Here is a 15,201-nt window from a genome sequence, read left to right as displayed (position 1 = left end):
GGTCGGTGTGGCATCCCCGAGCAGGAAAAGGGCGCCTGCAGGCAGCCCCCATGTGGGCCTGCTCCTGGGTCACCGTGCGATCCCAGAGCAGGAAAAGGGTGGCCTGCAGGCAACCCCCCACCCTGGCCACAGCTCAAGGGAGAGTACAACACGCAGTGGAGGCCAGAGCCTGAGAGATCAACAGAGAGGGGCGCCTGCTCCAAGCCTCCACGGTGTGGCTGGGGGCAGGCTCCCAGCAGACACACACACACACAGCGCCTACTCTGAGCCTCCAATGTGGCTGGGGGAAGACCCCCAGCGGGGATACACACACACACACACACACACACACACACACGGCAACTGCTCCGAGCCTCCATGGCGCGGCTGGGGGCAGTCCCCAGCAGACACACACACACACACACACACACACACACACACACGGGACTCCTGCTCCGAGCCTCTGCTGCCAGACTGTGGCCGTCAGTAGGACATCCACTGAGGGCTCCCGGACTGAGGGGCAGGCTGGGCTGAGAGAACCCCACCCCCCAGTGCACGAATTTCGTGCACCGGGCCTCTAGTCCTATCTAATAATAGACAAACATGGTAATTAACCATACCTCCGCTACGCTTCCCATTGGCTAATCAGCAGGATATGCAAATTAACTGCCAACAAAGATGGTGGCCGGCAGCCATGCAGCTGAAGTGAACATGAGGCTTGCTTGCTCCAGTGATGGAGGAAGCCAAGGTTCCCCGCCTGCCGCGGCCCAGCTCTGAGCTCTGGAAGCCTCAATGTTACAATTATAGAAGCTAAACAAACCCCAGATACCTGCTTTCAGCCGGCAGTGGGCTCAGGGCCTAGAGCGTCAGTGATGGCAACAGAGTTTCAATTATAGAAGCTAAATAAACCCCAGATACCTGCTTTCAGCCAGCCACAGCCTCAGAGCTGGAGCCGGCTCTCAGCTCCAGTGACAGCTATAGAAGGTAAATAAATCCCAGAATAAAAAAAAAAAAGAGGCTGGGAGCCTCAGTCGCCCGCCAGCCTGAAAACGGCCCTCAGCCCCTCACCCAGACTGGCCAGGCACCCCAGTGGGGACCCCCACCCTTAAGGGGGTGTGACCAGCTGCAAACAGCCATCAGCCCCTCACCCAGGCTGGCCAGGCACCCAAGCGGGAACCCCACTCTGATCCGGGACACCCTTCAGAGCAAACCAGCCAGCCCCCTCCCGTGCACCAGGCCTCTATCCTATATAGTAAAAGGGTAATATGCAAACTGACCCTAACAGCAGAAAGACTGGGAATGACTGGTCACTATGACACACACTGACCACCAGGGGGCAGATGCTCAATGCAGGAGCTGCCCTCTGGTGGTCAGTGCGCCCTCACAGGGGAGAGCTCTGCTAAGCCACAAGCCAGGCTGATGGCTGCCAGTACAGCAGTGGTGGTGGGAGCCTCTCCTGCCTCCAAAGCAGTGCTAAGGATGTCTGACTGCAGCTTAAGTCTGCTCCCCGCTGGCAAGTGGACATCCCCCGAGGGCTGCCGGGCTGCCAGAGGGATGTCTGATTGCCATCTTAGGTCCAATCCCCCGGGGAACAGGCCTAAGCCAACAAGTGGTCACCCCCGAGGGGTCCCAGACTGCGAAAGGGCACAGGCAGGGCTGAGGGGCCCCTTACCCCCGAGTGCACAAATTTTTGTGCACCGGACCTCTAGTATATATATAAAAGGCTAATACGCAAAGTGTCCCCTCAGGAGTTCAACCAGGAGACTGGGAGTTCAATCGCTCTCTATGACATGCACTGACCACCAGGGGGTGGTGCAGAATAAAGGCCCCAGCCAGCAGCCGGCAGGTGGGAAAGGAAGGCCCTGGCCAGCAGCTGGCAGCTGGGGAAGGAAGGTCCCAGCTGGTAGCCAGCAGCCAGGGAAGGAAAGCCCCAACCTGCAGCTGGAAGGAAGGCCTCGGCTGGCAGCTGGAAGGCCCTGATCACTGGCCAGGCCTATAGACCCTACCCATGCACAATTGTGCACCAGGCCTCTGGTTTATATAATAAAAGACAGTGCATATTTAAAAGCCTAAGTTAAGCAGAATATAAGTAAAAGTTATTTTTATCAATATTCATCCTTAAAATTTAGTGGCAAACCTGGGTGCTTTTTCACAGGAAACAGGTAGCATAGACACATACAAAAGGTAGAGATACCACACTAGGCTAGATCTATGTTCTATTCAGCCTAGATATTTTGTTATTTGACAGCAGTAGTTAATGATATTTTGTGGAATAAGATAATATATAATTATTATACTGATTTTAAAAGGTTAACAGTATATTATGAATAGCTCTAACTTCCCTCCTTAATAATTCATTGTAGATTTAACTTTCATGATGAAATATATTTTTATAAATATCATGTAAAGCTTTCCTGAATTATTTATACATATTTTTATTACCACTGTGTAAGAGTATTTAATTTTTTTGTTCTAAATCAATCTTCTTTCTAATTTTATTTATTTTTTGAGTGATATATTTAATCATGGTTTCTTTTAACATTAAATTAATAATTTTCATTGGTAATAGTTTATATGTATTGATTACAATTATCTACATATATAAAACCCTAATATGCAAATAGACCGAACGGCGGAACAACTGAACAACCAGTCACTGTGACTTGCGCTGACCACCAGGGGGCGCACACAGAACATGACAGGCGTCGGCAGCAGGCAGCAGAGTGCTAAACATGGTGGGCATTGGCCACAGTAGGATGGTAAAATAGGTGAGTGGGGGCGCCAGACCAAGGCAGGGCGCCAATCGCTATCATCGGGGCGAGCCTTTGGTGGTTACTGAAAATTCTTTGCTCCCGTGTACCGCGGTCCTGCCCAGCGCTTGCACCTGCTGCTGGTGCTGGCCTCGCTCACACCCGCTGCCGGCATTGGAGCCACCACTCGCACCTGCTGCCAGCACCCAGCACTGGACCCGATCGCCTGGCACCATCAGCGGGTGCAAGTGGCAGCTGATGGCCCCAATCGCCCCTCAGGCTTCTCCACACACACACACACACACACACACACACACACCCACTCCTGCAGGGCGATCGGGGCCGGCAGCCGCCGCTCGCACCCACTGACCACACCGGCCCTACTCACATCCGCTGCTGGCGCTGGATTGATCACTCCAACCATCAGTAGGTGTGAGTGGGGCCAGCGCCATCAGCACATGGGAGTGGCAGGAGCAAGGCTGCCAGCAGACAGGGGACTGGGGGCTGCGGCAGGAAGTGCTGGGCGGGGGCCCAGAGATGGGCCGAGACCCGCCCCTGTGCCCACAGCAATCTCACGGCCCACAATTCCTTTCAAGGTGTATGAATTTGTACACTGGGCCCCTAGATAAATATAATATTCAATAAACAACCAATAATCAACAATGATTATTTAATGTCACTGGGACAAAACTCATTGCACAAACAGGCTACAGCATGGATGGAACTAGAGAGTATTATGCTAAGCAAAATAAGCCAGTCAGACAAAGATAAATATCACATGTTCTCACTCATTTGTGGACTATAATGAACAACATACACCAATGAACAAAAATAGATCCAGAGACAGAGAAGCATCAATCAGACCGTCAAACCTCAGAGGGAAGATAGGGGAGGGTGGGGTTAAGGGGGAGAGATCAACCAAAGGACTTGTATGCATGCATATAAGCCTAACCAATGGACACAGACACCAGGGGGGTGAGGGCATGAGTAGGGGTAGGGGGGCAATGGGGAGATAAGGACACATAAGTAATACCTTAATCAAAAAAGAAAATTAGCAAACTCAAGCAATTATTCAAAGATTTCTTCTTTCTACTTTTAAAAAGTTTTTTTCTTGAAGACTTGCTAAGGTCATGCCTACTCTAACAATACCAATCATAATTTCCTACACGTTACTCATACTACCTCATTTCAGATTAGAATACTCAAATGTTTTAATTTTCATGCCATATTCCTGTGATTAGTTTCTCTTTTTCTGAATAATTTTTAGTCCTATTATGTCTGTTTTGAGATTTTTTTTTTTTACCAGAATTACATGTAGTCTTTTATCCTAGGTATGTATGTTGCAGTATGACCTTAGAATCATGTTATTTAAATCTTCCCAGGGATGTTCACAGGAGCATTTTGATAATAGCCAAAATAAAAGAAAGAACAATAATCCAAATAACCATAATTAGTGAATCGTTCAAATAAATTACACATACACACATAAACACACACACACAAATCATACAGTAGAATGACATGCAGCAAATAAAAATATTTAAGTTGTGTGCTACATTTGCTGAGGCAGAAAGATAACCAAGATTATTGTTAAATTTAAAAAACAAATATGTTTACATTATATGTATTATAGTCCCATTTACATAAAATTATATAGACTATGCATAGAAGTAATTAGAGATACACTAAACTGTTAATAGTGATTATCTCTGGAAAGTGGAATTGTGGGAGACTATATTATTATGTATTGCTGTAATGCTTAATTTTTGTATAATGAGGATATATTACTATTTTAATCAGGAAAACAGTAATGATTTTTTTTTTAATTTTCAACAAGGAAAAGGGACTTGGCAAGTGGTAGGCCACTGCAGGGTCTCCGGGCATGATACTGTAGGCACTGTGACACCTGGCAGTATCCTCAGACACAGAATGCAAAGTTCTCCTGAAGCCAGGCATACTTTTTCCCTCTCTTAGCAGCCCAATTACATATATTTATGTCCTGTTAGAGATTAATGTGGGGTAAGTATCTCATCTCCACTGTGCACCCAGGTAGACATAGTGACTTTCCTAGGTCATAGGGAAAATTCTGGTAAAGAATTCTCTCTTTCCTGTATATAAGCAATCTAATGATATGTCTTTGCAGGTCTTCTGGGGAGAAACTGATCTATTTTAACTTTTGCCCCCTTGAAAACTCAACCCTAGGAACCTCTAAAAAGATTACTAGCCTAGCTGGTGTGGCTCAGTGGTTGAGTGTCGACCTATGAACCAGGTCACAGTTTGATTCTCGGTCAAGGCACATGCCAGGGTTGCGGGCTCGATCCCCAGTGGAGGCTGTGCAGGCGGCAGCCAATCAATGATTCTCTCTCATCATTGATGTTTCTATCTCTCTCTCCCTTCCTCTCTGAATCAATCAAAATATATTTAAAATTAAAAAAAAAATAGATCACTATGCTTCAAAGTCAAAAACTCTTTTCTGAGTGTTGATATTTGTGTAGAAAGCTTGATTTTAAAATAAAGTATATGGGCAATGAAGACTTCTTAAAAGGCACTTTTATAAAAGGCAAAATCAGACTCATACTTGCACTTACTTGCTGCACTGAAGGATGCTTGTCCTGCAGCTCGGCTAACTTGGAATCTTGTTCATATGGTGGAGTAGAACAAAGAGACTCAAAATTCACCTCTGCTATTTGTGTACAATCTTCATCAGTCTGAGACATGTTGGGCTCTATTCCTAAACATTCATTTCCAGCACTGAGACTGCTGCCTCCCTCTTTTCTGTGACAACTGGGTCCCACCGTGGCTTCTGACAATGTGTTTATGGCTGCTAACAACTCAGCTGGCAATGCATCATCCTTTGTGTTTTCTAGTAAATCTCTGTGACATGTCAAAGGTATTGATAGCGAATTCAAAGAGTTGCTCAATGGGCTCATCAACTCTCTAGGTTCAATATCATTCATTATTCCAAACAATGTCTCCTCCTGAGTGTTTGCTGGTGATGTTATTAACTTTTCTAAGGCAGAAACAAAAGTTTCAACAGAGCTTTCTTCATCTTTGGTTTCTTCAGAAGTGATGGTTAATGTGACTTCCTTTCCAGACTCAAAAAATACATTTGGTGCTGCTAAGATCTTCTGCGGCTCTATTAACGAATTCTCCTTGACAGCAACCATATCAGATACTTTAATAGCAGTACCTGAGAGAAGGCTAATTTCAGGAGAATCTCTGTCTGCATTTAGCTCCTATGTATTCAAAAAAGAAATTCCATCAGTACAGCATATACAAAGAAGTGTTTAAAATGAAAACTTTATAGTTTTCTAATTTATCATGTCAGTAAGTTATCACCAAAAAATTTTAACAAATTTCCTCCCCTTCTATAAATAAAAATAGTCTATACTACTTTCCTATACCAAATCACTAATGAACAAATGGTTAAACAAACAAAAGTAGACCGAGGGTAAAATTGGCTGGACCATAATTACAGATGGCAAATTATCTGTTCAGCTAAGTTTAACTGTGCTAAAAGAAGAAGCAGAGATGGCATGGATAGTTAACAGATTATCTCAAAATTTCACTGCAGTTAATGGTTGTCAAAAACTTGGTCATAAACCCATTGAATTTTTAAAAAATTATTAACCAGGAATAAAATTGGTATAGTTTCACCTTCTTTTTATTTCCCACCTCTTTATGAGTATATAAATGTGAAGTAAAAAAGCCAAAAGACAGGTCAGAGGAACAAAGAGGAGAAATGAGGGCACAGTTCTATGTAAATATTACGAGCCCTGCCTATAAATAAATGGTTCTGAGTTGTGAATTTTTTAAACAAAAAAACACAAAACTTATATTTCTGAATGACTATTTTTCAAAAATAGGTTACACCCATTCTCAAGTATTTCTAATGCTCAAAATGTTATTAGACTTCCTCTTTTGAAAGTACTTTCAAATTTTTTATAAGCCATTAAAGTAAACCACTCTCAGTATTTTAAAGGAACTGAACTTCTTGTCAATACTAAAAACCATTTATTTGCTTGACCTTAAATAACAGAATGGGTTTCAATAATGTACTATTCCTAAAAATCAAATCCACCTTCCATTGCCACACCACTGTGATAAAATGAACTGTAAATTGTAAGCCCTCTAATATTCTGATTTGGAAAGAAAAATGAAAACTATTTATTCCCTCTCCTCCTTTTCTACCTGCCACCATTTATTTTCTTGCATACATAACACACAAAGCTTATGAAGATATATTTATTTAGCAGCAATGCAAACTATAATTTTCTCTGAAACATAAAAGGAATTTAGAAGGAATTCAAGAACCAGATCCTATCCATTCTTAAAGTCACAGTTCAAGGTCTCCCTCCTATTTGAAATCTTTATAGCTATTAAATCCAAAGCCATAGATGTAATAAAGTATACACACTTTGAATAACTATAAAGGCAATGTTCGTTAAATCTAAAAAGAAAGAAACATCAATTGAACTATCAGCTGTTAAAGCTTGTATACATTTTTTGGGACACCTTGTATATTGGACACTGCCCTAAAAGAATTTAATTTCTAACTGAAGATTAAAAGCATAAGTACATAAGACATTAAATAAAGTATAAATAATGTCGAAAATACTGTATGAACTCAAATGAATGGCATAAACCATAGAGTGGCCTAATGTATTACAAGATAGTTTTTTGGAGAAGGGAAGAGGAGGGAGTCTGCAGCAAGCTTTCATGATTGTTTTAAAAATGCTTGGTTTCTTTACCATAAGAATTTTCATAGTATGCACATTATAAATCTGAGGAGACTTTAGGATACAGTGTTCTCCAAACTTCTTTGTTCAAAAAAATCCTTTTTCTCAAAAGATCTATTAATTTTATAGGATGCAAGTGCTTAAGAAATACTGATATAGTCAGTGAATAACGAATGCTAAAGAGGAAGCAATTTGGTCAAGATCAACATAATTATCTGAGAAAGAGCCATAGAGGAAAAGGGACTTGAGCCTGAAATAAAAAATTTGTGAAGGAGTGAAATAAGGGAGAAACATATATTATTAAGCACCAACTAAGGTCCAGACACCATGAGCTATCATTGCTCTGTCCTCACAATCCTGTGAAATGGGTATCTACACATACCACTGTGAAGTGGAATTCTACACATATAAATAACACACTTGGAATGCACATCTATCTGGTTCCAAATTTTATGCTCTTTCTCTTGCTTCCGGGTTCTCAGGAATGTGTAAGGTACAGCTGAGATGAAGTAAGGTACAGGTATAGTAGTATTGACCAAGGAAGAGTCTAAATGGGCTTGAGGCTTTAATCAACATAATTTTTTTTAAAAAATCTAAACCTATGATCTGCATACTTCATCTCAGTTATATAGACCAACCTTTGCTGGGTATGGCAAAACTTCAGGATTTTCAGCCTTAGGCCCTAGAAGAGAAAAATATATGTTTACATTCCAGTTTTATTAAAGTACTAAAACCATATGTACCCTCACATGGCATTTCTTAATCATATAACTTGAAATGACTCCCTCAGAAATATATGTAACATTTCAAATATTTTCTAAATATTATACCAATTTGATATAAAAGTATCATTATGTTGCCAATAAAGTTTATAAAAGAAAATTTTGCCATTTCTTTAAAAATATTTTACATGAAGTCAAGTAAAATTATAATTATTTGGAATTATTTTAGCTAAAAGCCAACCTTTCTATTTTGGCTGAGCTATTCTAACTGTTTATAACTACAAGGGAAAAAATCACATCTACTTTCTCAGTGTTCTTATCCAGTATAGGTAATATAATTTAAAGAAATTCATGCTGTCAAGTTAAGCATGAAAAGGAATGCCCCATGTAGAGTCAGGAGGTTGTCCTAAATGTGCCCTCACCATCAACTCCTCACCTGGCCTGCTGCCTCTGAGATGAGCTGGCTGACAGCAATTCACACCAAGTTAAGGAGGATCAAGAAAAGAGCTATTTCTCCTCCTCCATTCCTCTTGCCTCCAACCTGCACCAGCAAGGCCCTGCCACTCTGACACACTTACGCAGGAATTCAGGGCTCACTGGCATATGTTTGAGTCATTACTTTGGTTTCTTTTGATTAGGCAATATCTAGACCTAGAGTGTAAGCAAGTAATTATCCACCAAACCTCAGAATGCATCCTCACAAGCAAGACAGGTTTTTCAGGAGGGAAAATAAACATACTGAGCTTATATGCTTACTGAGCTTTACAGCCTGCAAAAACCTATAATTATTATTATTTGCTTCACCTTTGCCATTTGAAGAGGAAAGCTATGAAAATCAGCTAGGGCCCTAACCGGTTTGGCTCAGTGGATAGAGTGTCGGCCTGCCGACTGAAAGGTCCCAGGTTCGATTCCGGTCAAGGGCATGTGCCTTGGTTGCGGGCACGTCCCCAGTTTGTGATGTGCAGGAGGCAGCTGATCGATGTTTCTCTCTCATCGATGTTTCTAACTCTCTATCCCTCTCCCTTCCTCTCTGTAAAAAATCAATAAAATATTTTTTAAAAAAAAGAAAATCAGCTAGGAAGATTAATATCATGGTATTCCAGTTCCTCGAAGAATGATGAGCAAAAAGTCATAAGAATAATCATTTCTTATCCTTGCATTAGAGTCCTTTGTGCCAAGCAATAATGATATATAACACTATCAATATCTTTGTTTAAAATTTTATAACTCTGGTTGCTTAAAATGTAATACCAATAAAGGAACACTTTAAAAACAATAGATACATCTTCAATCATCTTTGCAAGGAGGTTTTTGTTTTTAATGAACTCTCAAATCCTTTGGGGTTAGAGTTCAAAAAGAGAAAAAGTGTTCATCCTCCTCCTCCTTCTCTGAATTGTAAAGAAAGAATCTCAGTCATCTTTTATGTTGTTTCTAACCACCTCAATATAAAAATGATCATTCTTTTATGCCAATAGTTACTATTCTTAAAACTTGATAAATTAATGTAATGAAGTGTATTACTATAATTTGATTACTATATTTAAAAACACATATAGAAGGAATTCTCATTTTCCAGCAACAAAATTTACTTAAAACAGTTTTCACAAATAAAAAAAGTATTTTTCTTGAGTTCTTGTCTCTCCTTTAATAAATTATTAAAAGATTTTCTACTTATCACTTGAAAAGATAAAATGTACTGTATATGAAATAAATTCTAAAGTGCCAAATGAAAAGAAAATGCTCAGAGGAACTGAATTTTAACTTATAAACCAACTATTTTAAGGCCAATGTTATCATATTTACTAAAGATCATTTACTTATTTTGATTAGAATTACTCTGAATCGGGAGGGAGAAGATAGAATTGTATGAGAACAGAGTCAATTATACTATCTAACAATGTAATCGTTTCTTTATATGTAAATTAACCCACAGTCTAGGATGATAACAAAAGGAGCTTCCTGTTCTGAACACTCTGAAGAGTAAAGACAAGAGGGAGCTGCAATGAAGTGTCAGAAGGGAAGGGAATTATTTCTGAGTCTCAAGTCACAGAAGCTTCATGGCATCAAGAAACACCATGAAGTTATAATTCTGGTGACCATGGCACTTTTAAAGGAACATTCAGTAAAATACTTGTGACTCAGAAGTTCAATGAGTGCCTTATGATGCTATTCGTGTGGCAAAAGTGCAGATACCAATAGCATCATAAGGTATAACGGCTCTCAGAAGGCCAAATGAGTAGGAGGTTGGAAGTGTGGGAAATGCAGGACATAGTAAAACCCTGTTTTTCTGGGACCGAGTATGAGAAAAATGAGAATAGATCTTTTGCCTAACTATTGCTGACCCTCGTTATCATGATCAAAATCCAAAGGAGAGAAAGGAATACCCAAGGCATGCTATCATCCATGTCACCTCTCTCTCAAATTGTTCAAGACATCCTATATAATAAAAGTCTAATATGCTAAGTGTCTGGTCATCCAGTTGTCCATTCAACCAATCAAAGAGTAATATGCTAATGATATGCTAAGGCCATTCAACCACTCGCTATGACGTGCACTGACCACCAGGGGGCAGACAGTTGACCAGTTGCTATGATGTGCACTGACCACCAGGGGGCAGACACTCTGACTGGTAGGTGAGCTTGCTGCTGTGGTCCCTCCTCAGGTGGCCAACCTCCCACATCCCTCCCTGGCCCCGATTGAGCACAAGTGGGGTCCCTCTCCCTAGCCTGCACTCTCTTGCAATCAGGACCCCTCGGGGGATGTCAGAGAGCCGGTTTTGGCCCGATCCCACCTGCCGGGGGACCTCACTGGTGCATGAATTCGTGCACTGGGCCTCTAGTACTTACATAAAAAAGAACTTCAATCTCTAATATGGTACCTCTGTAGCTTCATGACTGTTCCAGTTTATCTATAAATTGCATCTTGTAAAAGATGCTAAATAGGTTTTCACCACATTTGGAAGGCATGTTTGGCATAATCTGAATTATATTAGGCTATTTGCTATTGATTAGACATCTGAAAAACCACAAAGGCTTTTATACTTGGAGAGAAACATCCATTACTATTTGTATTTATATTTGTTTAATGGTCAATTTATTAAACTTCTGTTTAATCTGAAAACTACTGTTTCTTTAATATTTCAACATTAATTACAAACTTAAATTCCCTTAAATAATTTAAACTGCAAATGTAACATGTTTGCTATTTCAAACATATTAACTATTAGACAAAACACACATGAATACAATGGCCATAAAACTTATTAGTACTCTTAACCTAATTCTATAACAATACATTGGTATAATTCATTCTACATTATTTCTATATCTGTTCCTATGCTTTCTTATGATTAAAGTTATTGACTGATTTTTTCTTGGCACATGAGACGTTTCCCTCAAGACAATTCAAACCTGAACAGCCAATTATCTGGCTTTACTTTAATAAACTTCACAAACGTTATTTTTTATGATCTAATGTTTTGCCCAAGAATGCTACCTTTAAGTTTTACGTGGCCAGTGTTACAAAAGCTTTTGTGCTATCATCATTATATACTGACCTATTCTGTTAGCATCACTGCAAATTTATGCCTGCAATTTTAATATCTTACCATGACTAGCAGGACCATCTAAGGCTTTAATTTCCTAAGAGATGAGGGACCTAATCTGTGTAGAAAAGTCTCCTTAACTGAATATCAAGTTAGTCTGCCATCTTGGGACTTAATTAGACCCCACTTATTAAATGTTTTTATGTGTGGCTGCTGATGCTATGTGGTCTTCCCTTTTCTTGGTACAGTTCTTATCCCAGGACAACTTGACTTACAATTCTGTTTTCTTTCTTCTCTATTTACACAGTGACAAACAAAAATATCCTATGCTTTATAAACATTATGTATTTAATAGAGAAAACAAAAAGCACATGTATTAACAGGTTCCTATTTCTTAAAGTCATTAAGAAGTCTTAAACACTCTACTATAGTTGCTTTTCTTTTTGCATTGAGACTATTTGGTACACTATTAACATTTTTAAAAAATATTTTTTACCCGGCCGATGTGGCTCAATGGCTGTGGACTGGGTCCCCAGTAGGGGGTGTGTAGGAGGCAGCCGATGAAAGATTTATCATCATTTATGTTTCTATCTCTCCCTCTCCCTTCCTTTCTGAAATCAATATTTTTTAAAATGTATGGTAGCAATATATACTAGACTAGCCCAGTTGTAAATAAATATATCTAATTAGACTAAGACAAATTTACTTTATATGACTCTACCCATGAAAACATACCTTGAATGCTTTCGTGGTTCAGTGAAAGTTCAGCTTCAGGAAATGACACAGTGAACATTGGACAACTTTTTCTGGTTTTAAAGCATAAATCAATTAATAAAGAAATAAAAATTTTTAAATGGAAAGAACACTTTCTCATTCAAATACAATTTAAATTATTTTCTTCATTTAAAGGAATTTCAAAATAGGATGTTTTTATTGCTACATTATTCCAATCACTTTTACAATTACTATCAATTTGTTAACATTAATATTTCAAGTGCTGCCCTATTTTGTTTGGCTCAGTGGATAGAGTGTCAGCCTGCGGACTGAAGGGTCCCGGGTTCAATTCTGGTCAAGGGCACATGCCTGGTTTGCGGGCTCGATCCCCAGTAGGGGGCATGCAGGAGGCAGCCAATCAATGATTCTCTCTCATCATTGATGTTTCTATTTCTCTCTTCTTCTCCCTTCCTCTCTGAAATCAATAAAAATATACTTAAATAAAATATTTCAAGTGCTTGCATAGAGGGAGCTGAAAATTTAATGGGCGAACTTCAGTGGTATAAACATGTTAAACTACACTTAGTTCTGAAAGTAACTTTGGAGATGACTGTCTGCCAAAAAAAGGTGATGGGGTCAGGAAAAAAGAAACCCTGCTCTTGAATTATGTAGCTTGACTATCTAATACACTGAAAGTTTGTCATTATACTTTAAGATGTAAATGAAAGTCACTAATGACTAATGACATGATTTATAATTCTTGTATTTCACAGTAAAGAAAAAGATAGGAAAGAAAAGATAGGAAATACTGAAGGGAAGAGGTTGAAAGCAAAATAAGTCATTCTTTTTTGTTGTTGTTTTAAGTATTATGTCTTTTTTCCCCGATTAACCCTCCCTCCGCCACTCTCACCCTCGAGGGCAAGCCCCCACCACCCCAGTGTCTGTGTCCATTGATTATGCTAATATGCATGTATACAAGTCCTTTGGTTGATCTCTAACCCCCTTCCCTGCCTTCTCGAGGTTGGATGGTCTACTCAGTGCCACCTTGACTCTGGATCCATTTTTGTTCATCAGTTTATGTTGATCATTATATCCCACATATGAGTGAGATCATGTGATATTTACCTTCCTCTGACTGGCTTATTTCGCTTAATATTATGCTCTCCAGTTCCATCCATGCTGTAAGAATTACCATCCAAATGGTAAGAATTCCTTCATTTTTATAGCAGTGTAGTATTCCATTATGTAGATATACCACAGTTTTTTAATCCACTCATCTGCTGATGGGCACTTAGGCTGTGTCCCAATCAGAAAGGATATATGCACCCCTATGTTCATAGCAGCACAATTTACAATAGCTAAAATAAGTCATTCTTAATCTGCAATTGTGATCATCTGCCCTGGGATCATTAAAAGTTCACTGAAGAAAAGAAATCAGTTAATCCTTTTTTTCTCAATTACTTTACTATACAAATCCAATCAAGATATCTTCCTTAAAAAAGAAAAGAAAAAGAAAAGCCTGGGCTGTGGCCGATAAGGATCAGTGGGTTGCCGATTTGATTCCTTATCAAAGCACAGGTTGTGGGTTTGGTCCTGAACCAAATGGGGAAGCAACCAATCCATGTTTCTCTCTCTTCTTCTCTCTCTAAAATCAATAAAAACATATTTTAAAGAAAGAGAAAAGCCTCTATTTTCAGCTGTTTTAAGAGTAGTTTTTACGCACCAGACACATCTACTTTAATCCTATGTAAGAATATTAAATTGAACATTCTCTCCTGTCTAAAAAGAGAAATAATCAATATATGCTATCTTGAAAATGGAAATGAAACTGCTCATATAAAATAATTCTATGAGGCAAATAGAACTTAATGCTGATTCCCCCCAAAAAAGTTATTCTTTGAGAACAACCTGATTTACAATAAAATAAAACCATAGTTTGAGTCAATAACAGAATTTTTTTCCTTAATTACTAAGAAGAACTTAACACATAAGTCCAAAAATAGAGCAAACTTTCATCTAAATTATTAAAAAATAATCTACACTAATAAAAGAGAAAAATGGTAATTGGCGTACGACCGCTACCCTTCTAATTGGCTAATCAGCGTATCCTTATGCAAATTAACTGTCAGCCAAGATGGCGGCCGGCAGCCAGGCAGTTGGAAGCGAACATGAGGCTTCCTTGCTCCAGTGACTGCTGACTCCAACGTTCCCCGCCTGACTTGCAGGCCTCTGAGCTGGCAGTTTGAAACATTCTAACAAATATAGCCGGCTGGGATCTCAGAGCTGAAGTTATACATTGTTTTGATTATAGAACGGCAAACAAACCAGCAGCGGAAGCCTCAGAGCTAGAGCCAGAGCTAAAGCTGGCCCAGAAGAAAAAAAAAAAAGAAAAAAAGGAGTGGTTGGGAGCTTCAGTCAGCCTGAAAGCAGCCCTCAGCCCCTCACCCAGACTGGCCAGGCACCCCAGTGGGGACCCCCACCCTGAAGGGTGTGTGACCAGCTGCAAACAGCCATCAGCCCCTCATCCAGGCTGGCCCAGGCACCCCAGTGGGGACCCCCACCCTGATCCAGGACACCTTCAGGGCAAACCAGCCAGCCCCCAGGCCTCTATCCTATATAGTAAAAGGGTAATATGCCTTCTCAGCACCGGGATCAGCGGAGCCCGCGAGGCTTCCTGGCACCAGATCAGCATGACAGGGTGCAGCGCCCAAAACCTCCTGATCGTCCTGCGGCTCTGTGTGTGAAAAGGGTGG

At 40.1% G+C, this 15,201-nt stretch overlaps 1 protein-coding gene across 1 annotated transcript in view; it reads right to left on the bottom strand.

Annotated features, from left to right (window-relative positions):
- The window catches only part of ANKRD31 (ankyrin repeat domain 31), a 123,640-nt gene that overhangs the window by 84,301 nt on the left and 24,138 nt on the right, over positions 1–15,201 (bottom strand). Inside the window, exons 5-7 of the mRNA XM_014453789.2 lie at positions 12,470–12,540; positions 8,107–8,150; positions 5,318–5,965 (exon numbers count right to left, since the gene is read on the bottom strand). Coding sequence (XP_014309275.2) covers positions 5,318–5,965; positions 8,107–8,150; positions 12,470–12,540 — 763 coding nt within the window. The remainder of the gene's footprint in view (positions 1–5,317; positions 5,966–8,106; positions 8,151–12,469; positions 12,541–15,201) is intronic.

This window comes from Myotis lucifugus, unplaced genomic scaffold (genome assembly GCF_000147115.1).
Source record: "Myotis lucifugus unplaced genomic scaffold, Myoluc2.0 scaffold_0, whole genome shotgun sequence".
NCBI classification, from domain to species: Eukaryota; Metazoa; Chordata; class Mammalia; order Chiroptera; family Vespertilionidae; genus Myotis; species Myotis lucifugus.
The sequence above is the reverse complement of the archived record's forward strand: the minus strand, read 5'-3'. Positions and strand labels throughout refer to the sequence as shown.